We start from the raw sequence: 26,065 nt of genomic DNA, 5'->3' as shown, positions 1-26,065 counted from the left end.
AGTCTGTACTTAGGTACACAAAATACATTTTGTGAGGAAGAACGGAGAGAGCGAGAAGGAGTGTAGATTTTGACAAGGGACTGCAAATAGGGGGGAGCATTCCCGGTCTTGATCCTATGCATGTAGCTCAAAGCCTTAAACTTTACGCGACTCTCAACTCTGAGCCAATGAAGCTCACGGAGGCGTTCTGTGATGTGGTCAGTTTTCCGGCAGCCACAGAGAAGACGTGCAGCGGCATTTTGAGCCAGTTGGCGACGACGCGTGACTGCCTTGGTTGCCCTCAGGTAGAGTATGTTGCCATAGTCCAACCGGGAGGTCACCAAGGCGTTCACTACCGACCTCTGGGTGTCAGACGGCAGCATCCAAAAGATTTTTCTCAGCCAGCGCAGGATGGTGAAACAGATGGCTGCTACTTTGTTGGCCTGACATTTCATTGTTAGACCATTATCTATGACCACATCCAGGTTGCGCACATGCTCTGAAGGAGCTGGAAGTGAGCCCATTCCAGCTGGCCAATGCCTAGAGCTTCTGAAATCAGGATTTTTCCCAAGGACCAGAACCTCAGTCTTCCCACCGTTTAGTTTGAGCAAGTTGAGATTCATCCAATCGGATATCTCACTAAGACCAACTTGCAGGGGAGAGGTCGAGGCTTGGTCAGATTGGGATAGAGAAATAACAATTTGAGAGTCGTCGGCGTAAGTGTTCCCTTGCTTACTGGAAAATTTTTGGAAACAGAAAATGACTACACAAAGTGAAGGGAAAAAAATAGAAAAAGAAGAGCAGAGCTCCGATTCAGTGTTTTAAAGGCACAGAAATGTAGGAACTGAAGTCAGCATCCATCGGGGGAGCTTATATGCAGCTCCATGTGTCACTTCCGTAGCAGGGCAGCGTTGACGAGAACTCACATGGTACCACCTACCGGACTGCAGGAACACTGCTTTTTGAGTTTCCAGACAGACTGGCACCTGGAGATATTCGCCTGGTGAGGAGTCTGCAGTTAGAAGTGTTATATTTACACAACGCAATGCGTTTATTCTTTGCATGTTGGAAGGATGAAAAAGCAAAAATAGCTCGGTCAGTATTGGAACCTTTTATTTCATGCATAGGTTGCACCAGGAACGTTGCAATCAATATGTGTTGACTATCATACTGCCTCCAAGTAAATCCTGGGAAAGGCGCTGTGCCTCTAAATAAATAGGAGAATTTATTGAGGGCCCTGTTCTACAACCCCTACTTTCACGGGTGGTATATGATCCAATTCTTGATCACCCAACCCATCTGAAAGGGTTACCACAAGTCAAAAGATTCCGTCAGAACATATGTGCTAGACTCGAATGGTCGAATTGCCAGCAGAGAATGCATAGCAAAGCTCTTTTTGTCTGGCCATGAAAATATCCATCTACAATATGAAATTGTATGGAGTAACTTAAACCAGGAGCAAGGGTATTAGTAAACACCTCTCGCTGTGTGAATCTGTGCACCAGTCAGTGGATAAAGGAATCTGTGCACCAGTCACTGAATAAAGACTAGATGGATAAAAGACTTCAGAAGGACTAAAAAGACAGTACCTTGAACGAGGAAGGAGCTTCAGATTGTAATAAGTAAACAACATTTAAAACTAATGTCTATGCTCCGAACTAATGATTAGTAGAGTTGGGTTGACTAGCATGGAGAAGATAGTAGTAAATTCTGTGTGTACTAACCTTGAACTGCCTAAGATAAAAAAGCAGACTTTGAAGCATACATTCAGCAGTGCTGCTACTCGGCTAGGATAACAAAACGTCCATCAAAGTAACTCACACTGTGCACACACACTTAAAATAAATGTTTGCCGTCAGTCAAAATCCCTCTACAACATCCAACTGCTAAATAAGAACAGCAGCATCATTTTGTGCATACCTTTACCATGATACAGGACTGGCTAAGATGAGAAGCGGTGTGCTTTTCTATGGCACGCTGCCACCAGGCTGTCTCTAGGTGCTTTGTCAACCTGCAAACTACAAACCACGAGTAGCAACTTCTATATAGTTGGTTTTGAACGTTCTCACCACCTCAAAACAGGACGTCTCTTGTGAATGCACAGATTCTTAAGAGTTTTAAGGCAGCATACTATACTCCGAGGAAGAGATTTGCCTGCTCAAAGCGAGTCAATGTTTAAGGTAAGCTTGTCAACAGCAAACACCACTTGCAAGTAGTCCCGGATGAGCCGGTCAACCAAATATAGGCCTACTGGCATGTGAACTTGTCCCAATCTCCTTAAACCAGCCTTCTGGGCGACCTCCTGCTTTTCTTTTTATCAATCAATTAGTCTTTATTTCGGCAGTTTGCCATAAAAGAAAGCATAAAATTGATACAGCAAAATCAGACAGTGTTACATCAGCAACGGAATAGAACATAAGTACAGAGAGAGAATGCGTCACCTATTCTGTATAACAATCCAGTAAGCCACTACTGGTTGTTTAAACGGTCTAAAAATAATACAGATTAGCAAATAAAAACAATTTTAACAATAAAACTAAAATCTTACATATAGTAACCTAACACAGAAATTTTAGCACAAAATAGCACAAAAAGAGGCTCAGATATGAGGTGCCCTTGGAATTAGGAGCAATCTCTTGTGCCATGCTGCTTCTAAAAACTTGGCCATTGCGAAAACAGTCACTTTTGATAGGTCAGTTTTAAGAATTCTGAAGGCCTCGGAGGATTTGCGGAACCCTAAATTTTTACATAAAGGAATTACCCAAAACCTTCTGGCCGCAATGTAGGCAGGGCAAAAGAAGCCTAGATGCAGTTAATCTTCAAGCCTACAATTGCAACCAGGACAGTTTTCCAGGGACTGCTGCTTCCATTTACTGGTAAATGCTCTTAGCGGAAGAGTGGTGTACCGCCATTGGAGATATAACTTCCTGGCCAAATTTGGAAAGATGTCGTCGAAAACTGACTCGAACTTATAGAAGTCTTTCACCCCGAGAAAGATGTTAGCCAAAGAGTCTGGACGTGTACCCTGTGTATGGGATGCCAGGTTACGTGCATAAAAGGTTGCCACCAGATGTTTACGGGACAAACCCTGGCGTGCCACCTCAGGATCACTCCACAGGGACGGAAGGCCCAGCCGGGCAGATTCAGTTTTTATGTATTTAAACCACGGAATGTTCTCTATGGCAGGGAGAGCAAGAATTTCCTGCAGTTTCTGCCTATAATTGGCTAACTCGGGAGTGGACCATAATCTTCTCCAAAAAGTTAAAGGCTTCACACCCACCACTTCGTCCAAAGGTTTCAGACCCAGGTCCAGCCTAAGAGGCAGAAGTGGTGTACTTGCCGGTAACTTTAGGAGTTGTCTAAGAAACTTGTTTTCTACAGTGACTAAATCTTTTTTACAGGCATATCCCCAGAGTTCACTACCATAGAGGACCGCTCCTCTGGCCTGTAGTCTATAAATCTCCAGCGAGGGGGCTAGCGGCCTAACAGATGATCTATTAGAATTTACTAGCCTAATTATTCCCCCTGTTAATTGAGCCAATCTGAGCTGGGACTTAGCCTGGTGATCACCCCATTCCAGTTTATCATTCATGGTCACGCCCAGGTACTCAAACGTAAAGACTCTTTCTAATCTATTCAGGCCAATAGATGGGTTGGGTCGTGTTTTTTTGGGGGGATTAAAGATCATGTACTTAGTCTTCAGGGCATTTATTTCGAGACCATGCTCTCCACAAAATGCCTCAAACCCCTGCAGGATACGCTGAATCCCCATAGGGGATTTCGACAGCAGCAGGGTGTCGTCCGCAAACATAATTGCGGGCACCCTGCTGCCGCCGAGCCTAGGTGCATCTGTGTTGGTGACATTGTTTAAAAAGTCGATTACCCCGTTGACAAAGAGGCAAAACAGGGTCGGTGCAAGAACACAGCCCTGCCTTACCCCTCTGCCAAAGGGAAATCTTCTAGAGAGGCAACCCATCCTCCCGCACCTAACCTGTGCATAATTGTGTGTATGTAGGCGAACAATGATGTCTAAAAGAGCGGGGGGGATGCAGAGTTTGGCAAGTACCGTCCAAAGTTTGCTCCGCGGAACCAAGTCGAACGCTGCACGGAGGTCGACAAAGACGGTATACAATGTACCCCCCTCCACCTGCACCGTCTTCCAGAAGAGAAGGGCCAGCCGAAAGATTTGATCTGTGGTTGACACCTTACTCCTGAACCCCGCCTGGAACGTGCCTAAAATTGAGTGGTCCGTCATCCATTCCTGCAGGCGGTCGAGAATCAGCCTCGTGAAAACTTTTTGTGAAACATCAATGAGGCTGATTGGCCTATAGTTGGCTGGGAGCAGAGGAGAACCCTTTTTAAAAATAGGTACAATCTCTGCTCCCAACCAAGTGCTGGGGACCGCCATTCCACGAAGGATTGCATTAAAAACTACTAGCAGGTAGGGAGCCCAGACCCTAGGTTGGTGCTTAAATAGATCACCCGGGATTTTATCTAATCCGGGGGCTTTTCCTGATGGCAGTTTAGATATTGTGTTAGAGACCTCCCCTAATGAAAATTGCAATGGCTCAGCCCCTTCCATAGTTAAAATTTGCACAGTTGACCCACCGGGGGGCGAAAGATGTTCAAATAATAACCCAGCTTGGGGCTTGTTCAGGCCCGGGCCAACCTCTTCATAAAGACTGCGGAAGTGATCTTCCCACACCGAAGCCGCTATGTTGGCCTCCACAGCTTGAGTCGGCTCGGCAGATCCTGTTCTCACTATCTGCCAAAATTTACGAGCATCTCTAGCCTGAAGGGAGGCCAGCATATTTTCCTAGTTGGAATAGTCCCAATCCACCTTTGCATGGTGGATGGCTTGCTTCAGCTCCGCCCTCCTCAACTTAGTTAACTCTATGTCCCTGGGGTGCTTCAGTGCAGCGAGCAGGTTGGCCTTTGCCTTCCTACAAGCTGAATTGAACCACGAGGGTCTTTGCCCCCTACGGGGCCCTTTCCTCACAACTGGGTTTAGGAGTTCCACAAGGATATCCACCAAATCCGTATGGAGGGTACCCAGCTTGGGGAAAAGTTCTTCCGGAGAGGATTGGTTAATGAGGGCCCCAACGCGTTCAAATGTGGGGAGGATCCTTGCATAAAGCTCGGTGATATGGGCCGGATTGTCCAAGAGCTTAGTCCATCGAACTCTACACCTATCGTTAGTTAAAATTAAATTAAGATCTGGGGATGCCTCTGCCGGCTGGTCATCCATAAAACCACTGGGCGAAACCAGCAAGAGAATCAGCGCATGGTGGTCGCTATCACTTCTTTGGACTACCTCGAAGTCAGAAACCTTGTTCCAGTCCGAAGTCTGAACAAGGATGTAATCCAAATGAGACTCCTGCCCGGGTTTATTAAAAGTAGGTTTTGAGGGGATGTCACTCCTAGATCGGCCATTACAAGCCCTCAGAGAGTTACTGAGAGTAAGTGCCAGAATTTGTGTTGCTAGGGGAGTCCATGGCTTAGCTGGGGGACCAACTAATTGCGGAATTCCCCACTGGTCATCCTCCTCCAGAAGTGCTCCCTCCATAGTCTGGGTTAGCGGCTCATACTGGCAATTAAAATCTCCCCCCAGCAGGATCGTAGCACCCTTTGGTAATGTGGGCAAAAATAAGGAGAGCTCATCAAAGGTGGGTGATGGCCTTGTTACACCCACCGGTCTGGAATATACGTTAATCAGCGCAAGTTGTGTACGGTTCGACCATTCCAACAACACGCACTGAACATCCAGTGAGTTGGTTTTAAGGGCCCTAGCCATGCATCCCAGGTGGGATGCCACCCAAATGCAAAGACCCCCCGAGGGCCGTCCTCTCCCCTCCCATTTAGCTGGGATTAAGAAGGTTGCATATCCTGACCGCCATTTGTCCTCCCGTACCCATGTCTCCTGAAACATGCATACATCCTTAGTGTCAATAAAAGACCCCCATTCTGGGGAGTCTAATTTACCCTGGATTCCGGCTAAATTCCAGGAAAGAATAGACAAACAGGATATACGCTTGCCTGAAGACGTCGCAGGGGAATCAGGTAACGCAACCACAGTGGTGACTGACAACTCGGGAAGGGGTTCAATAAATTGGACTTCTCCACCGATCACACCCTCGCCCGTTTCATTTATGTGGCCACCCATGCCCTGGTCAGACTAATCTTCAATCGCAGTCGTCCAGACCAGAGAAGACATCGAACCTGTTTACTGACTCCAAGGGTGTGAAAGGTCTCAGGTGTTCCATTCTCCTATTAGGGTTTCTGTTAGACCTAGGAGGTACAGTATTCCACCCGAAGGGGTCAGCAACATGATGAGGGTGTGGGGCTTGTGACGGATACCCAATATTGTAAGACATTAGGGGGACGATCTGGTTGGGTACCTGGCCACCAGTATAGGTGGGGGAAAACACTAGGGATCTGGGGTAAAAATAAGTCAGGGGACGCGGGACAATGGAGTTACTGCCTCCACCCTGGGGCCAATTTAATATATAATTGACTGCTCGAGGGTCTCTAAAATTTACGACAACTAGATCTCCATTGTTGTCCTTGACCCTACTGCCCAGCCAAGAGAGTCGTCGAACGTGGACAATATCACCATTGATGTTATGTGTGAGTGGGCTAAATTGGGCGAGCCAGTGCATAATTTTGTTTTTAAGCTGAAAGAACCCCTCCCTCTTATTAACTGGCAAACTAGGGACCCCCGTCAGAACAACCACATACGGGGCAGCTTCAGGAAGCAATTCCACTTGGGGGCTTTTACGAGAGGGTGACCTGGTATGTCTGGTGGAACCCCTTGTGGTCTGCTGTGGATACCCAGCAGATGGTTTTCCAGGTCCCATCATGGCTGCACTAACTGGTTTGGAAGCTTAGTTGTTATTCTGCTTGGGGGGAGGAACCTTCTGTTGCTTGGGGTTCGTTAATTTAATGGATTGGGAAGTGCCTTTAGGAGCGCCGAGAATGCACAAAGTCACCACGGCTGATGGTACAGGAACCCCACTCACCAGTACCTTAGATGAACCCTGGTGATTACTAACTACAGCCTCAATGTCCTCAAGCTTTTTCTCCACCCTCCTCAACCTCTCTATAATGGGTAAGATGAAAGACCTTATTAGGTGTTCCATGTTATCCAATGAGGCGGCAGTAGAAACATCCATTAGGGAGGGGTCATCAGGAATAACAATTGGAGCATTAGTGTTCACAGATTGTACAACTGGTACCAAAGGTGGCAGAGGTGCCGGGTTTGTCGTATTAACTTGAGCGGCCACTGGGACCATAGCAGTTCTGTTGATAGGCTTGGAAGGTTTGCCAAAATCGGTATGACTAATCTTTGGCTTTTGCGGGTCCCCCCCCTTCCGTCTTCTTTTTGCAGGTGGTGGGCCATGAATCTTTGCCTGCACTGGTTTTTTCGATTTATTTTAAACAGGTTTAGCCTGGACCGAGGTCCGGGTAATCGAGTCAGCATCGAACATTATCGAACTAGAAGGAGGAATGTCGCTTGTGGGCTGGTCTATATGGACTAAAGGTGTTGGAGTGCAGCTTCGTAACAAAAGTGGAAAGCTTTCCAAAGATAGAAGATCTTCATTGCTGGAGGTACATCCGACAGTAAGGGAAAGGGCGTTGAGCGGGGAATCTGAGGAAACCTTATTCTTCATACTTTCGACAAAGCGACGGCGCTCAGCCCTACGCTCTGCCAGAGTCTTCTCCCTGTCTGGATCGATATGAGCCTTTGTGAAATAATTGTCAAGGGGGCCGTTAAAACTACACCCAGCCTTCTCAGGAAACGGTTGGACCGGACTTTGGGTCAATGTGGATAAGTGGACCAAATAACAGTAAAAATCAAATGGATGGAAGGGAGTAGGCCCTGCCCGGCTCACTCGGTCTCTGAGGGCCTCAGAGGGCCCGCCCTTTGCCCGCGCTTTGCCCCGCACGCGTCCCGCATACGCGTCAGACGTTGTCAATATATAGCGGGAGGGGGGCGGGAAGAGGACCAGCTGCGGCGAGTCTTCAGGCGCAGCGCCCGCTGGTCCTCGCAGTCCCGCAGGGGTGGGAAGTCTCTGGTGGGCTCCTCCAGGTGTCAGGGAGTCCTCACTGATGGTTGCCTCGAGCGGCGCCCGCGAAGCGGGGGCCGCGAGCAGTGGGCGAAAAGCAGCAACAGAATCACGCCGTCCCTCGTTCAAAAAAGCAATACAATTTTATACAATTATTTTTATTATATTTTTAAATGTTCATCTAACATTGATGGACACAACATACTGCAGGTATAGGTCAACTTATTCATGCAACTCCAACGTTTCTTTCAATACAATACACTGTGATCTCAAGGGCTTACAAAGTCCATCGTATAGCAGGAGGATTAACCCAGCAGACTCTTACTATATCACAATCTCATCATAACAACTAAATACCTATGTTATCTAATGTTGACTACCTGCAGTTTAAACTTGCACTTTGATGTGGTTCTCCATTCAATTGGCATCACAGTAGTCAAGCCTGCAACCCTAATCGCTCAAACTATTGCTTTAAGGCTTGAATGAGAGAATTGCCAGGTGCATTTCAAAAGTGCCCATTGACACTTTTTGAATACTTCAGGTATTTGGGCCGAAGAGACATGTTTAAGTGATGGGTCATGCCTTGATTACTTGTCCATTTGCTGAATTAATTGAGGCGGTAATGAGCCAAGGGCACAATTTGATGCTACTATAAGGATCAGGTAGAAAAGAACTTGCAGTACAAACTCAGAGGTCAGATGGCACTTACACCACTTACAGAACAAAGAGGTCTGAGGGTGAACACAGAACTGTAGAACACAATGACCGGCCCAACTGCTCCTACACACGGGAAGGGATGAGGAGAATTGGAGGGACTAGTTACACACACCTGGGAGAGGTAATGGGAGGGTAAGGAGAGACCACACACACTCCAATTTGGGAGACTCTACACTAAACCAAGGGATGAGGGCAAAAGCCACAGACATGAGGTGTAGAGCAGGTGACAAGCTTTTATGACCGTTTTTCTGTAGGGTAAGTGGAGAAGTGTGGCTCACTGGTTAGAGGAGGCAGACCCTGAAGCAGAGGTCAGCCCGGGACCAGGGTTCAATTCCCGACTTGGCAGGGTCTTTAGTCCATACGTCCATGGATCGATAATTCTCGCTTCGGTGCCTACTTGAATCACGAGTTCACACTCTGCAACTCTGGGCAATAGCTTGCTTAATCTCCACGATGGCCCCTCGCGGCGGGATGCCTGGCTTTCACCTTGCGGATGCCCTGTTGGGGTTATCTCACAGGGGAATACCAGGACAGGTTCCCTAAGCAAGCGCCGAGATGCCTACGGGTAGTCGTGCGCTATACAAGAGCGTAATCATTCATTCATTCAGTATTGCGCAAAAGCAGGGGTAAAGGCAAGGTACAAAACAGTAAAGTAGGTACAAAACAGTAAAGTGGGTACAAAACAGGTAGGGCATAAGAGACACCAGGTACCTGGTAGGGTCAGAGTGACCCGTGAAAGATAATTTCAAAAGACACCTCATACCACATCAAACAGGAAAATCTCAGTACTAGTAATCTGGAAAAAGAGAGCGCAGAGAAGAACATGGACGTCACGGTGAAAGAAAGGGAAACGGGGATCCAAAACTGTGCGACGTGACTGGTATTCCACAGCAGTTGAGGAACAGTAAAACCATACATCTGTTACACAGTAGACGGCAGGAGACACATGCTTCACGAAAACTGGATCAAAAAAATAAATAAAAAAAAGACCAGGTGCAAAATAAATGGGAAGGAAACTAATAATCCACAGAAAGAGAAGAGGTATCAGTAAGCCAAGTGTTACACAACATGGAAAAGAGGCCAGACGAGACCACACAGCTTACAAACAGGGGAGAACAGGCACTCTTGAAACTCTTAAAAGAATGTAGTTTGCAAATGTTTGACCCAAAAGGCAAGTATTGGAGTGGGAGAAGGGGGAGAGAACAAGGGCAACATGAAGAGGGGGCTCTGTGTGCAGCATTTAAAAGTATGTAGAAAGCATATCACACGCCTCCGAGTTGAAGCTAACAGAGGTGCCATAATGTATAGAACGTGTGGGATAAATGTCTACCATTGATTCTGATAGCAGTGTCACACACTGGTAGAACACCCGGACAGACGAACGGTTATAGTAATAAGATCGCTTCTAGCTATTTAAGTGTTTGTTGAAACCAAAAGTGGATCGTGCTGCTAAAGTTTGAAACCCAATAGGTTTTTATAGTAAGGTCATTCGGTAGGTTTACAATATGCTGACTGCAACATTAGACTTGAGTTAGGCAGTGTTTAAAATGCCAAAGGCAATATAATGTAGATCAAAGACACTCACAGCATCATACAGTAAATACATCCTGTGTCTGAAAGGATCTGAAAGAAGGCAGATATGTTGAACAGCACTAGATGCTCCAGTACTTCCTGGGGCGGTTTACGTTTAGTAAACACTTGCCTAAGTGTAATCGGATTCAGAAGTCACCCAAGTTCATGTCAGCCTAGGGGCTGTTTGCACCAGCATCCTCTTAAACAGCCTCTCTTGGGACTATGGACCAGTGACATGATTGCTTCATACAAGCTCTTTTAGTTTAAGCCTATAGTCGGACTACGAAAACGAAAAGACTGGCAAGTTAGTAAAAGAAGTGAAAGGGCAGGACTAATGGATACCCATGTTGACAGACTTACCTGTAGAATGGCCACAATGACCCCAAACAAACCGATGGCACTGCCAAAGATTTCTACAATTAGAATCTTCACAAAGAGGCTGGCGTTCTGGGCATCGGCCAAGGCAGCACCACTCCCGACAATTCCCACACACACTCCGCAGAAGAGGTTGGATAACCCTACAGTGAGACCTGCTCCAAACATCGAGAAGCCTAAAAAAATAAAAGAAGGGGATTATATACACAGTTGAGTCTAAAGTAAGTTGTGTTTCATGAAGCTACAGTTTTACAATAGACTATTTACCTAATTTAACGCGAGTATAACACATAATGGTATATACAATATTTTACAAGAATAGTAAGCTGCTGATGCAGCTGAATAAGGCTCAACAGATTTCAGCTGTCTCCCTTCTCATCAGGTTACATGTAGAAGTAACTAAATGATCTAGCGCAGATTGCTTTCGAAGATTATCAACGCTTTCAGAACTACAAACAGGGCTGCAGGGCCTAAACATTTTTCAGAACAGTTTTAATTTACAATAACCGAGCACAGCCACTAACTCAAAGTTTAGAATGTACCATAGCACATACTTCTTGCAAACGCACCAGCATTCCTAAGGCATGGACACAAACTAGCTGGTATTGCTCAAGCTTTGAAGCAAACTAGCCCAGGTAAACATAGGACAGGTGCTGGTAACAGGAGAAAACACAGAATATGGAAACTTAAGTTACACAACAGGGAAGGAAGTTAGTCACTAGTAATCTAAAAACCCCATCCATGTATCTTTAGGAAATTAATAAACCCTTGGTTATATGTAATAATGGTTATCAATTATACTTGTGATGAAAGACATAAAATAGTCTCCACCCCAGGTCCTGCAGCACTTCACGAAGATCTCTTGAATTGTAATTAGATATACTACAAAGGCAGAATCAGAGTCTGGACTAGTATGGGCAAGTAGAGTAGCGGGCAGCCTGGAACTGTCGGAGATTCCATGCTTTTACACCTCAAGAAAATTTCCCCCACACCGGTAGCAGCAGGGACCAAGGAAAAACGAAAAGGAAATACGAGGCCCACCCCCAGAGACTCATGATGGGTCTACGTGGCCAGAACAGCCTTCCCGAAGAGGCATGGAGAGTGGCGGCCTCAGAAAAAGGAGGTACCATTTGCCACAGATGACGGCAACGAAGGTGAGAAGCCCTGGTAGACAAAGTACCACCTAGAAGAGACCAGTAGGAGAGGAGGATAAAAACAGAGCTCTGGCCATACAGAAAAATAAAGCACAGGCATCAAGATAGTCTAAGGAGGAGAAGCCGGCGTAGAAGATTTTTGGGGGTTTATATTTTATTTGTGCACCAGTAATATAGTACTGATGCTTTTCAAAATAATTCCGTAAACTCCGTAGAAGTGTTTTTTCTGATGTATATCAACTAGGCCTAAGTTTAATTATAAACATTACCTATCTCAAAATAGAAGTCACCCATCACTTACACTTCTCAGCCCCTGCCACTTCTCTCAGCAGCACAGAATAAAGCGGAAAGGATTGGTTTATTTTCACTGTTATTGTTGTCCTGCTCTTGACGACCTTTCAGTCACTCTCTGAAACATCCCAGGGTTCTTCCGATGATTCACTGTAGCCCATTCATTCAAAACACATTATTGTTCATATACCTGGTTATGTTCTAGAATCTCCGAATGACAGAAGCATAAAAGGTGCTACATAATTAACCATGTATTGGGGATAGTTCTTAGGTGTCAATGTGATGTGCTCTGATTTGCTGGTGAAATACTACATTTGGTCACACCACAGTGATTCTGCAGATTATAAAATTTCATAAGCGAAAATAATGTACAAAAGTCCTGATTTTAGAGGTTGAGCCAGAAGACTTTTCTGTTCTATTATGGTGTCTTTACCAATTTTGCTGCCCACTGGGATATAGAATAATTTGTGATTTTTGCTTTCTCTTTATAATTCTGCATGAAGAGCATTAATGGCATCGAGTCTGTACCGCTTTAGTCAATTCAAACAGGTCTTGCAACGGGGCTTGAGGAAGGAGTCGTTTTTACTGGGGTCCTTCTTCTAGGTCAGTGTTATAGGGTCCCTGCTTCCCTTGGAGTATGACATAGAGAATGTTCTGTCTCTCGGTTGTGAGTGCATCAGTTATTAAATCAGGCTTTCCTAGAGGTAGATGTGAAGTACGCTACAATTGCTTGTGGTATCTACAAGGTAGTCAAATGTTCTACATAAACATTTAATTGCGGAATAAAAGGATGTAAAAACATGCCTCCAGTAATCATTCAGCATGCGGCTACAGAAGGTATCAGTATGTCAAATGCTTTAGTGACAACAATTTCTAAAAGAAGGACCGTGACAAACGTAACTTACACAAATTCAAGACAAATGAAAAAAAGCTATGATATTGAATATCAGCAGAGCACAGGCACGTAACCGCCTGCTATAAAAGCAGGAAGAAAGAGCTATAAAACACCACCATAACATATGTATATCTGGTCAATGTCACACAATTATTTAATTTGTAAAATAAATACAATTGTGAAACAGTTTATCTGAACATTAAATTACTACATTACACTAGAATATTAAACATTTGGTAAATCATGCTTATTTACAGGCTAATGCACTTGGTGGCCCAAAATCTGATTGTGTGTATGCTTACCAGTGAGAGCACTTGAAACCAGATTCCTAAAGGACTTTTCACAAGTCAGTGAATCCAACTGTTGTATATGTACCAGGATGTAAAGTTCTGAGATGAACACTATGTGTTACATCACTCTCCAGAGCGAGATAGTGAAACATTTACAATAAATGTATTATAAAGGCAGTTCAGTGTCTGTTTTTCAAGCAGATGGTGGAAACAACACCATCTCTGGAGAACGTCTCTAACACACTAAATGTAACGGGATCCTATGCTTTTCCCTCTGCAATGGAAATCCATCGACTTTGAACGGTTTCAAGTATCAGAGTTCTTACTTTGCTCTTATGATCGGACAAAATGGATTGGACAGGGCACCTGTATAGTCTGAATGGTATGTTTTTAAAACATTCATGACTGGATGAATGTTAACTTTGATGCAAAGAGGAAAGCAACAATGTGCATGATTTCTCATAAGATATACTGGTCAAACTAGGGGCTCCAACTCATAATTTTGTTTTATTCAGATTCACCTCTTGGTTCCAAAATCTCTGCTCTTTAAACATTTGTGGCATCAGTGACCCCTCCAAACTCCAATATGCAATGTGAATGGTTTTGCAATGAGACAATTGGGAGAACTTCAACCTCTAATTCTTTCAAAAGGCCTCACACGCATAGATAGGGAGTCAACCTCCTGGCAGAGGCTGATGTGCAGAGACTAAGTTAGGGGTTATGGAGATCCCGATACAGATTCTGAAGGTTGTTATAAGATGGCAATCTACGAGGTCACAGCGCTCAATACCATGTGAGCCAGACACCAACTCTGTAGGCATAAACGTAACGGATGTATATGTAGTGTCAACCTTTCTAAGGGTTGTGGAAAATTATATCTTATAACCAAATAGCATCCCAGTCTGTGCATCTAAGACCTTATGAGATGAGAGAAGACCGGTTCAGAGCAGAAAGTGCTCTGACAAGCGGATGGCCTAGATATCAATACAAAATGTACAAGAGATCAAGTAGCTGTTCTTTTCAGCCATCCATCCTAGGCAAATTCAGTCTTTACCTAAATTGGTCAGGGTCAATTACTTTAGTATGCAAGAACTGCATAACTAGGAACCTAGATTACTTAGAAGCCGCATTCAGAGATGTGCATAATGGTTATATAAAACCAGTGTTTGTGACGTCCCTTGACTGTACATATGTGCTTTCCCAGCCATTTACAGATGTGAGCCCTGTGATAGCATAATGGAAGCCACGAGTGCCTGAAACCCAGGGAGTGGGCTATTCTTTTGAAGGAAATTGCTTGGTGGTAGTGCGCCTCTGCAGAACACTGAGCAAATATTACAATTACTCTGCCACTCCAACTGCATTTATTGGCACTTGCAAACGGATTTGGCCACTACACAAGACAATTATCATTTTACTGATTCTGTAGCAAGTAGAAGAAATCTGGCCACATGACCCAAATGAATTCACAAGACAGGGTGAATGTAGTATTGCTGATCAGTGAGACAATCACTACAGTTCTTGCACCTAATCATCCAAAATATGGACCAGTGCCATAAGGATTTGTGCATAAAGAGTGTAATACAATAACTATAGTTATTGACTGGCTGCAAGAGCAGCAAAGCGATCAGTCCATAAATGTGTTGAACCCAGTTTTCCATCCTCTGAAAAAAGCACTTTCATATTGTGAATGTACTAGCTATTTTATTAACAATTGTTTTATGAGGAATGCATATGGTTATGACACTAATATTTCAATGAACGTTCAAATAATTACACAATAAATAGCTTTGAAAAAGTAGTGGTGCAGAGCATCGACATACTACATTGCTCTAAAATTATGGAGCAGCTATCGCCGTAGCTAAACACCTAACCTGTTAGAAAATATCACTTCCTCATTACACAAACAATAAAAACAGAGCCACATGCCAACAGAGCAGACAGTTCTAGGCTAGACTGCCTCAAGCCACCTTTTGATAATACTATTACCACTTTCTAAGCACACAACCACTGAAGACTTACTGAAATAATGCTCATGGGGCCATCTATAAATACTGTACCTACCTGCATGGTAGTTTTTAGCTCCAATTGTCTCCGGAGTAGTTCCCGAGAAGTTCTGAAAGAAAAAAAAATACACATATCCGGCATAAGCACGTGGGCCCACTTTGCCAAGCATAATTAAACTCTAAATTCACTTTAATCAAAACAGACATTGATGATTAACCACCCCCCAAATACCTTAAACCACATTGAGAATGAGTGCAATACGTTTAGAGGTCAAAGTTAACCCATGGAGCGTAACTTTTCACGTTGGATGCCATCAAACCAAAATGCATAACTCCCTTCTTGTAATTCCTCTGCAGCATTTGCAAACAGAGAAATGCTTGAGACATCGTGCGATGAAGAAGACCCTTTTCCACAACGGAAGCGGAAATACTACCAGGATAAAGAAAAATACTAATAGAAAGTGGGAATAGAAGAATAAACGCTAATATCAAACAAAAAATGGAAACCATTAAATGAAGTAAGACCCATAATTCTGTTTCACAGCTATCATTTTGGCATTGGCGGTCTGCACACAGAAGCCTTGAGAGTTTCTGTCATGGCAATACTTTAGCAGTGTTAAATGGCACAGCAAATTATAGCAGAATAATCCTAAAATGAAAGGCATCTAAGCACTTTTAAATACAGTAAAGTTACTGGTCCTGTTTCAATGTTGTACAGTAGTGATAAAACAAATCTTAAAGTGAGTTGTAAAATTTGGGCTGGGTCACAGGAACAATAATCCTATGATATTTCAAGACCTAAAATATGCACTGGCTGTTCCTTAGGGCTTGCCAAACCAGGCCAGTTGGTCACAATGTAGACGTTTGCATGTCTGGCCAAAGTGCTGGTGATACTGCATAATTGCTGCAGGAAGCAGCTGTAGTAGTCGTAGTCACGGCTTGCATCCACTGCAGGAGGAAGTCAAAATAGAGACCCACCAATCTGATACCATCAATGACCACATCGTACCCCAGTCATCTACAGGTCCACCAGGCCCTGTATGCTAAGCAATCCAGCAGCAGTCCCCTGCCACTTATCACTCTCATCATCCAAGAAAACTATCTTGAACTACAGACTCCTTCTACTCACTCCAACAAGGGTTTCAAACTCCTTTGGGACTTGAGCATCAAGAAATAGATTCCCCTGATGCGCTTTTCCAAAATCCTGAACACTGTGTAGCATTATCAGCAAACCAACATATTCCAAAGGGAACACCCTCTACCTGACCAAAAGATCCTCTCGATCATTAGAATCTAAGTTACAACAACCCTGAAAAGAACTATCTTGTTCGATAATTCTCCCACACATATGCCACTAACACTAGGGCCAAACTATATTTCTTAAAAGCAGCCATTAGTCCTATGTATGTCCTTCGAGTCAAAATCTAAATCCTTAATCCAGAACAGATTTTTTTTTTTTGTTTCTTAAAGAGGCAAAAGGCAAGAGACCTCAGTTGCGCCAGTGTTTCACTGCATTTATTGCTACACGTCTTTCGGTTCTGGGTTAATGATATCGATTTCGACTCTAAGGACATGGGACGAATGGCTACTTTTAAGAAATAAATAGTTCTTTCGGCTTTGGACTAAAGCAATTATTTTAATTTTTAGATCAATTTGGTTGGTAATCTTGATACACTGCTGGCTTGGACTAACACTTACATGGGGATCCATCCAGGCAAGGAGTGCTTTTCATTTTTTTGTTTGAATCTCTTTATTACATTTTTGTGGTTCTCTTACAGTGACAGCTCACATGACAGTACAATTAGAAAGTAATCATCTATTTCAGAATACAAAAGGAATACATTTCCTATGTGGCATTCGACAAATTACAATTACAGTATGGAGCCGGGATTTCTGAAGGCGATTGCCCGCGTGTCGCCTGAGTTACTACTGCATCTTAAATTTTTATTGTATAGGAGTCAATAACAGTTTGGTCCAATGTACATTGCAAGATTCTTGATTTTTACAAAGGAAAGAAAAAAATCTACATAAACTAGTGCGCCCAACTTGAGTCTACGAACTTAATGATTCTAAACTTTGTCATTCCTTCCAACCACAGCTTGGAACGCTGGTGCTTGCTTTTAATCATAGGTGTCCGAGTGGCACCGCACATCCACACATTCGCCGTCCATGTTGAATTAATACTAGTTCCCAACACCCTTGCAATTGATGGGCAGTGTATGTGTCCCCTTACCGGCTGCCCTTGCTTCAGTCATGTGTGTCCTCCACAGGGGCCTGTGTCGACAGCTGGAAATCCGCAAGTATTGCATCCCAGCTTTGTGCCACTGGGTACTGGGGCAGCCCTAAGGTATCCTCTCTGTGTAGTGCTATTCTCTCTGACTGCGACCACACAAGGAATGATCGTATCAAGGCCTTAACTGGAGGAGGGTCTGGGCTCTTTCAACGAAGGGTAATGACCGTTAAGCAGTTATAAAACCTACGTTGAGGAATCAGGAGGTAACTGTGCTTCGTGGGTCTGGAAAACAGCCCCAACCAATACGCATGCCTCCCATGTGTGTAATCATCGTCATGGCTAAGGTAGCTAGACATGGAGAAAATACTGCCTAGAATTTAATGCTATATTTGAGCATTAAAAGTTCTAGCAACTTGCGTATTGACATACCAATTGGTAATTGTTGGAAATGAGTACATGATTTGTTTATGTAAGTATAATCACAAGCAATAATAGCAAGGTGCTGTGGTGTAATACGAACCATGTTGCAATTCATATCTCAACAATAGAATTAATTGTATGCCAAATAGCCCCATCACGGACAAAAATTCATAGGCATGTCTAAAATTGCAGATTTTCCACAGAATAATTAAAAACGGTGATACAACCCAAGTGGGTAACGTTTGTAAATCCTGTGGAAAAAAAGAACCCCAGTACTATTAACGAATTAGCTGGAAAATAAGTGAATGATACAGTATAAACTGTAAAAAACAGTTCTAGATCTAAATATTGCAACAATATAAATTCATGTCAGGCAAATTAGGAAAAATTTCCCTAAGAAAGCTACCCACTTAATATAGCTAATCCATGTAACAGGTATAAAAAAGTTTGAAAGAAAAAGGAGAAAGTGCGACAAGAACCTGTGCAGAAAATCAACATACATCTTTTTATCTTTTTTACTTGTTTTCTTATTCTGTGTATGTGCAAAAATATTAAAAAGCATAAAGTGCATAAAAATTGTTTTAACATGCTATGCATGGTATGTAATTTCTCACTGAATTGAGTAAAGAAGGGAGACCTCAAGCCAGCAGAACCTCACAAATTGGAATCCCCTGGCAGTTGTTAATACATTATTGTGCCTTGGAGAAGAGAAACTGTAAAGTGGCTAAAGAACAGACACATGGGGGGGATTTTTAAGAGGGAAGCGTACAATACGCTATACAAGGCAAGTATAGAAATCAACGCTGGTGTTGAAGCCTGCTGGATAATTGCCGTCCAAGTCCAGAATATACCTGGTCTCGAGTACTCTTAAAATTGCCTCACGATTCCCTCCCCTGCGAAGGGGCGGCACCGCATTGATCACAAAATACTTGAGCGAATGGCTTTGGTTATCGTGCTGCTCCTTGAAGTGACGTGCAACAGGATATGTTGCGTCACTCATGTTGATGGCCCTTATGTGCTGGAGTATCCGTTTGTGGACCGGCAGCTTAGTGCTGCCCACATATCGCAGGCCACGACGACACTCCAGCACATAAACTGCAAACTCCGTCTTACAGGTTAATTGTTTATGAATCAACCGGGGGATGTTGGAAAAAGGAGTTAGATATTCTGTTCTACTCTCCCCATGTTTGCATGCCTTACAGCTAGCACATTTCCTGAAACCCTTACTAGCTGAAAGCCAAGAGGTGTTAGAAAGAACTTCCGGGCTGGGCTTAACCAATGCATCGCTCAAGGAGCGAGCCTTTCTACAGGAGATATCAGGTCTAAGAGGAAGTAAGTTGCCAAGGACCGGGTAATTACAAACCAGGTTCCAGTTCTTCGTGATGATTTTACGAAGTGTATGGTACTGCCGGTTATAAGTAAGAACCAGTCTAACCGGTTGTTGAGCCACCACCGCTTCCGATGGTAGCGTTCTTTTATGCAAGAGGGCCTCACTTCTAGGGATGGCATTCGCCTTCCGAATTGCCATATCTATGGCCGTCCCTGTGTAACCTCTTGCTAAAAATCGGGCCTTACTTTCTACCTGTGCTGCCTTGCAAAGTGGCTCTGTGCTGCAGATACGACTGATCCGCAGCATCTCCCCATAGGGAATACTGCGGATCAGATGTGCAGGGTGATGGCTTTGCGCATGCAGCACAGTGTTGCCAGCTGTAGGCTTTCTGTAGAGCCTGGTCTCCAGCCTGTTACCCTCAATCAGAACCTCAACGTCCAAAAAACAGATACGATCTTGACTCATATTATATGTGAAATCTAGATTGAACGAGTTCACATTAAAAGTCTCAATGAAATCAACAGCTTCCAGTTTGGTACCCCGCCATATCAGAAAATATCATCGATATACCGGTACCAGTGTACCACATGATCAACAACCTTGCCATGGTGTGTGCCAAAGAGGACCTGCCTCTCCCAGTAGCCCATATGCAAACAGGCATAACTGGGAGAAAAGCAGGCCCCCATGGCCACCCCCTGACCTGATGGAAGTATTGGTTGTTAAACATGAAGTAGTTGTTATGTAGACAAAATGATATCATTGTGACTAACATTTTGTTATGTTCACTGAACTGGATTGGTCTGGTGCCCAGGTAAAACTGAATTGCTCGTAACCCGTCCATGTGTTGAATACTGGTATACAGAGCTGAAACATCTAATGTAATCAACCAGTATTCAGCTTGCCACTGTATATCCGACAACTTTCTCAGGAAATCTCCCGAGTCCTGTATGTACGAGGGTAGCATTTTTACAAAATTTTGCAAAAAGAAATCAATGTACAGGGTAACATTTTCCAACAGGCCACCCCTCGCAGATATAATAGGCCTGCCAGGAGGTTTAACAGTGTTTTTGTGGACTTTAGGGATCAGATAGAACACCGGCATCACTGGGTAATCTTGTTTGAGGAATTTTAGTTCATCCAGACTGAGTAGGCCAGCACTTTTCCAACTCAGCAACAAAGAGTTCAGTTCACTTTGAACTTTCCGGAAGGTGGTTAAATCACAATGATTATAGCACTGCGTATCGTTGAGTTGAAGGTACGCTTCCTCTAAATAGAGTGTCCGTGGCCACAGCACGACATTTCCTCCTTTGTCGGCTTGACGCACTATGATGGTATATTGAGCGTGCAATTTTTTAACCAAATTGTGATATTGCATGTTGCAAATTCCGGACTTTTGTTTGATTTTCAATGTCGAGGACTGGAGTTCTTTGATCCCTGTAACTGTCACCTCGTGGAAAATGTCAATGTTGTCATACAACATAAGCGGAGTAAAAGTAGATCTGGGTTTGAAATTTGTTAAACTTGGGGCATCCAGTACCATGCTGTCCTCCAATGAACTTGGAAGTGAGGTTTCATTGCGTAGAGAGGTTAAGTTGTGATAAAGGCTTGCATCCCTCGCCAGCAACCCCTCTGAAGTGGTGTCTGGAGGTGTTTCCTGCACCTTAGGCTGGTATTTGTTGCTCAAGAAGTACTTTTTTAATTTCAATTTATATATATATATATATATATAGATATATAGATATATATATATATCTATATCTATATCTATATACACACATATATACATAGATATCTATATATATATACATATATAGATATCTATATATACATCTATATATATATACACATATATATATATATATATATATACATATATATAGATATATTTATATATATACACACACACACACACACACACACACACAATGGGACTTGATGGTCAAACGAAGAGGAAGACAACTATTGGAGAGTCACGCGCCAGAAGGATTAAGAATCAAATTGAAATGAAAGACATGGAGCAAAACTAAGTAAACCATTATTCAGGCACCTTTCTTAAGAAGAAGAGTGGTAGTGGCTCAACTTCAATCTAAACTCAACATTATGTTGTTGAGATGAATAATCATCAGACTGTTCAGGAGAATCCCAAATAGTAAAGCCCCAATGCAGAGGTAATGAACAAAATGCGGGATGGGGAAGCATTTTAGAAAATCGTATATTTATACGTTAAATTTAGATGTTGTGTTGTGTTAGTATGTGGAGTTCTTTATTGTACAAATAGTAATCTTTGTCAACAAGATTCTAATCCAAGATCTTGATAAATCTCTCCTCTTACAAATGATAGGTGCCATTCAGGGATTATGCAACCAGGCAAAATGGACTGACTATGCAGCGTGGCAATTTGTTATGTTAGGTTATGTTATTTGAAACTTGTATAGCGCACGGCTACTCATAGAGTGTCCCGGCGCTTTATTGTACCTGAAATCACAACATAACAAGAGAAACAAACAGAAAAAATAAACAGAAAACCTAACTAAAAAGAAAAACTGCTACCTAAAGCAAGAGCCAAGTTTTAAGGCCCTTCCTAAACGCCAACAAATTGGAGGTACTACGCAGTGCCACTGGCAAGGTGTTCCACAACTGCGGAGCCAGCAGACTGAAAGACCGACCTCCAATGCGTGCCCTTTTTATACGAGGAACCACAGCAAGACACAAAGATCCGGACCTCAAAGACCTTGCCGGATGATAAAAGGATAGCCTTCTCTGAAGATATTTGGCTCCAGAAGCATGTAAAGCCTTGTGAGCCAAGGTCAAAGCCTTGAACATTATCCGCTTCCGGATCGGGAGCCAGTGGAGTGACTGCAGTAGGCCAGAAACCCTAGCACGGCCAGATAAACCATAAATGGCCCGTGCAGCCGAGTTCTGGACCACCTGCAGCCTTTGAAGCAGATACTCTGGCAGGCCAAGATAGAGAATGTTTGAATAATCCATTCTCGAGCCAATTATGGCCTGGACCGTTATTTTCCTATGCTCCTCCGATAGTATTGGCAGGAACTTACGGAGCATCCGAAGAAGCCCGAAACAAGTGCCAACAAGCCCTAGAATCTGGGGACGCAGAGTTAGACCGTCATCTATCTTAATTCCCAGGTTCTTGGCTATCCGGGAGGAGGCTGCCGGAGGGAACATATTCGCAGGCCACCATTTTTGCCAGTCTGGCTCTGTTTTACAGCCAAAAAAGAGTACCTCCGATTTATCCGAGTTGCACTTGAGGCTGTTTAGATGGAACCAATTGAAAACAGCCCCAAGGCAACCCTGGATACGATCTCCATCGAAATCCGCTCCCTTCTGGCAGGTGAAAAGGAGCTGGGTATCATCGGTGTAGGAAACGATCTGGGCCCCGAAAGACTCCGCCAAAGCCGCCAGAGGGGTCATAAAGATGTTAAAAAGAGTCGGGCTCAATACTGAGCCCTGCGGGACTCCGACCCCTAAAGACTGCATCACGGCGGAGCTGGTGGAGGCCCAGACCGCTTGTCGCCGGCCGGCCAAGAAAGATTGAAACCAGCCGAACACCGTTCCCCTCAGACCGATCTCAAAAAGTCTGGCGAGGAGACACTCATGGGGGACGGTGTCGAAAGCCGCCGATAGATCTAACATCACAAGCATCGCTTTACCACCTGAATCCAGCACCTCCTTAACGGCCTCATTGTAGAAGCCACACCTCAGGTTATCTCCCTTCTGAGCCAGTTAATCTACCTGTCTAATGTAGCAAGGAACCAAATATGGGACAAGTTAGTAATAAGATTATTGCTATAGGTAGCTACAGTTAATCAAAAACCAAGCATATACCTGGAGGGGTGAAGGTACCAATGATGGATTGGTACCTTCACCCCTCCATGCTCAAACAGATCTTTTCCAATACTTCTGATAGATGCTGGAGGGGTTGCGGGCTCTTAGGTGATTTCCAACATATCTGGTGGGACTACCCTACTATACGCCCCTTTTGGGAAGAAATACTAGCACACATTAAAGATGTGTTGGGCTACCTCATCCCGTCCTCCATGGCAGGAATCCTTTTGGGGCTCTGCGACCCGGCCCTGGAGCACTAGACCCGAGCGGACTAAGCAATCATGTGGTTATGTATAGGTGCGGCTAAGGTAACCATAGCAGCCACCTGGAAACGGAAAGAAGTTCCGGCGATTTCCCTCTGGCATTCCAGTCTATGGCAGCTACTTAGCCTCAAAAGAATGTCCAATATTTTCCGGGACAATTATAAGAATTTTTAATTCTATTGGGGGCCGTTGGTTACCTTCCTCTCACGGGGCTGCCCCTGGCAGTCTGTCCTCCTTCTGTGAGAGCACTACATGTCTTTCAATTCTGATTTAACTATGACTACCTTACCTTGAGCACACCAGTACGATTGAGCTGCCACCACTGTTTGGTAGGGTGGGTGGGGGGTTCGGGGATTTTGTTAACAATTTCTCTGGGTATTGTTTCACCAGGGAATTTATTTATCTCATATTGCTCCTTCCAGTTGGAAGGGTTTGATAGAATCCCATCACAAAAGAAAGATGGGTCGCTCAGTTAAGTGAGTTTTGTTTTATATAATGAACACTGGGGACTGACCCGAACCCCTACAACGTCAGAAACTGTACCCTCTATTTTTGCATTCCCTATGAGACAGGGGCTGGGACACTGGCCAGGTAATGTGATACTGTGCAAACCCTCCTTTTGAGTGGTATGTCCGACGCTCATTGCGATGAGCGATGTGATGGTTATATCTCAGTGAGTAAAAGGGCTATGCCCATTGTTTATTTATGCAATCCAAGCTGCCTTGCTATTAGTACCTGGCGAGGTTGGTCCAGCACCCCTAAAGTAAAAAGGGGTTCCCTAGGAGACCCTACCAATTAGGGTATGTGGTTATGTTATAGTATTTATAGAGCGCATGGCTGCCCCAAAAAAGAGGCGTCCCAGGGCGGACTGTCAAAATAGAGTGAAGAGTCAAAGAGAAATTAGTGGTTGGAGAAAAGCCAGGTCTTCACCATCCTTCTAAAGGTCCAATGATCAGGGATGCTGCGGATAGGAAGGGGTAAGGAGTTCCAAATAGTGGGTGCCAGTGCTTTGAACGAGTGGCCACCCGCTCAGGCCCTCCGTATCTGCGGGACTCCGGCCATGTGCAGATTTGCAGTGAGCAAAGCGCGTGTGGGTACATATTGCGAGCACATATCGCATCAAAATTCCCGGGCCGATGCCCGAGAGAATCTTGTGAATGATACATAAGGCTTTGAAGTGTATTCTCTGTTCCATGGGTAACCAATGTAGCCGGCAGAGGAGATTAGTTTAGGAAGGGCAAACTGAGCGCAGGCAACAGTGTTCTGGTCATGTTGAAGCCGTTTGATCACAGATTTGTTGGATCCCAGAAGTAGCATGTTGCAATAATGCAATCTAGCCATAATGGAAGACTGGATGATCAGCTGCTGGGTTTGAGAATCAAAAAGACCTAGTATTGGCTTTAGGATACGTAGCAATCCGGAACATTTGCCTGCCACTGATTTGGCAAGAGCCTCAAAGGTGAGATCTTTGTCCACCAGTATTTCTAAATTCTTAACCAAACGTTTGGGCATTAGGGGGTACTCCAAGAGCAGGGGGCCAGACGCGGCCCTGCCTACCAGGAGGAATTCTGATTTGGCAGAGTTCAGCTGCAAACAGTTAACAGCATCCACTCAGAGATGTAAGTTAGATCATCTTGCATCTTTGCAGAATCCTGGCTGGTGTTATTAGAGAAGGTGATCACCAGCTGGGTGTCATCTGCGTATGACACAAGAGAGATGCCCCGGGCTTTCGCCATCGGAGCCAATAGTCTGATGTAGATGTTACATAAAGTAGGGTTCAAAGCGCACCCCTGGGGGACACCGCAGCGTAATGGGTGTACGGGAAGAAAAAGGAGGGGCAATAATTTGGAAGGTCCGATCGGCCAAAAAGGACAAGAACCAGGAGAGGGCCTTGTCAGCGACACCGATCACCACCAGACGATGCATCAAGATCTCGTGGGGAAACTGCGAAGGCCGCGCTCAGATCGAGCAGAATTAATTCCGTAGTTCTGCCCTCATCTAAGAGGATCCATAGCTGTTCTATAACTGCCAGCAAAGCGGACTCGGTACTGTGCCATGGACGGAAACCGTTTTGTGATTCGTCCAGGATGGAGTTAAATTCCAGGTATTGAGTTAGAATCGTGTTAACATATGATTCCATTATTTTAGATAGGAACGGGAGCAAAAAAATCATGGAAAATTTCAGGCATGGACACATCTAATGATTTTTTTTACAGAGGGAACACTTTGGCATATTTCCAGGACTTGGGGATCGACGCCAAGGATAAAGACAGTTTATTCATCTCCAAGCACTCGGGCGAGAGACACTGTTGGAATTTTCTGAATGAATCAGGTTTTAGGGGGTCATCTGGAGACCCTGACTTTACCTTAACAAACAGAGCTTCCATAACTTTAAGGGGGATAGGAGGGAACAATGAAAGAGAATGGGTCACAAAGCCCAAAGGCACGTTCTTCCCCATGCCACAAAAGGTATCTCCCAGGCATAAACTGCTGTAGATACACTCTACCTTAGCAATAAAGAATTTAGCCAGTATTTTGCATTGTAGACTAGAGGATATGATGCTGTCAGGAGCAGAGGGAGCCTTTACCAGGTACTAGAGCAGTGAAAATATGGTTTTAGTTGGGTTACTACTC

The 26,065-nt window shown here is 44.2% G+C and overlaps 1 protein-coding gene across 1 annotated transcript in view; it reads right to left on the bottom strand.

Moving 5' to 3' along the window:
• ATP6V0B (ATPase H+ transporting V0 subunit b) overlaps positions 1–26,065 on the bottom strand; it is a 102,020-nt gene that overhangs the window by 15,431 nt on the left and 60,524 nt on the right. Inside the window, exons 6-7 of the mRNA XM_078671714.1 lie at positions 15,401–15,452; positions 10,695–10,885 (exon numbers count right to left, since the gene is read on the bottom strand). Of these exons, the coding sequence (XP_078527840.1) occupies positions 10,695–10,885; positions 15,401–15,452 (243 nt within the window). The remainder of the gene's footprint in view (positions 1–10,694; positions 10,886–15,400; positions 15,453–26,065) is intronic.

This window comes from Lissotriton helveticus, chromosome 1_2, assembly GCF_964261635.1.
Source record: "Lissotriton helveticus chromosome 1_2, aLisHel1.1, whole genome shotgun sequence".
NCBI classification, from domain to species: domain Eukaryota; kingdom Metazoa; phylum Chordata; class Amphibia; order Caudata; family Salamandridae; genus Lissotriton; species Lissotriton helveticus.
This window is presented reverse-complemented; position numbering and strand designations above follow the sequence as displayed.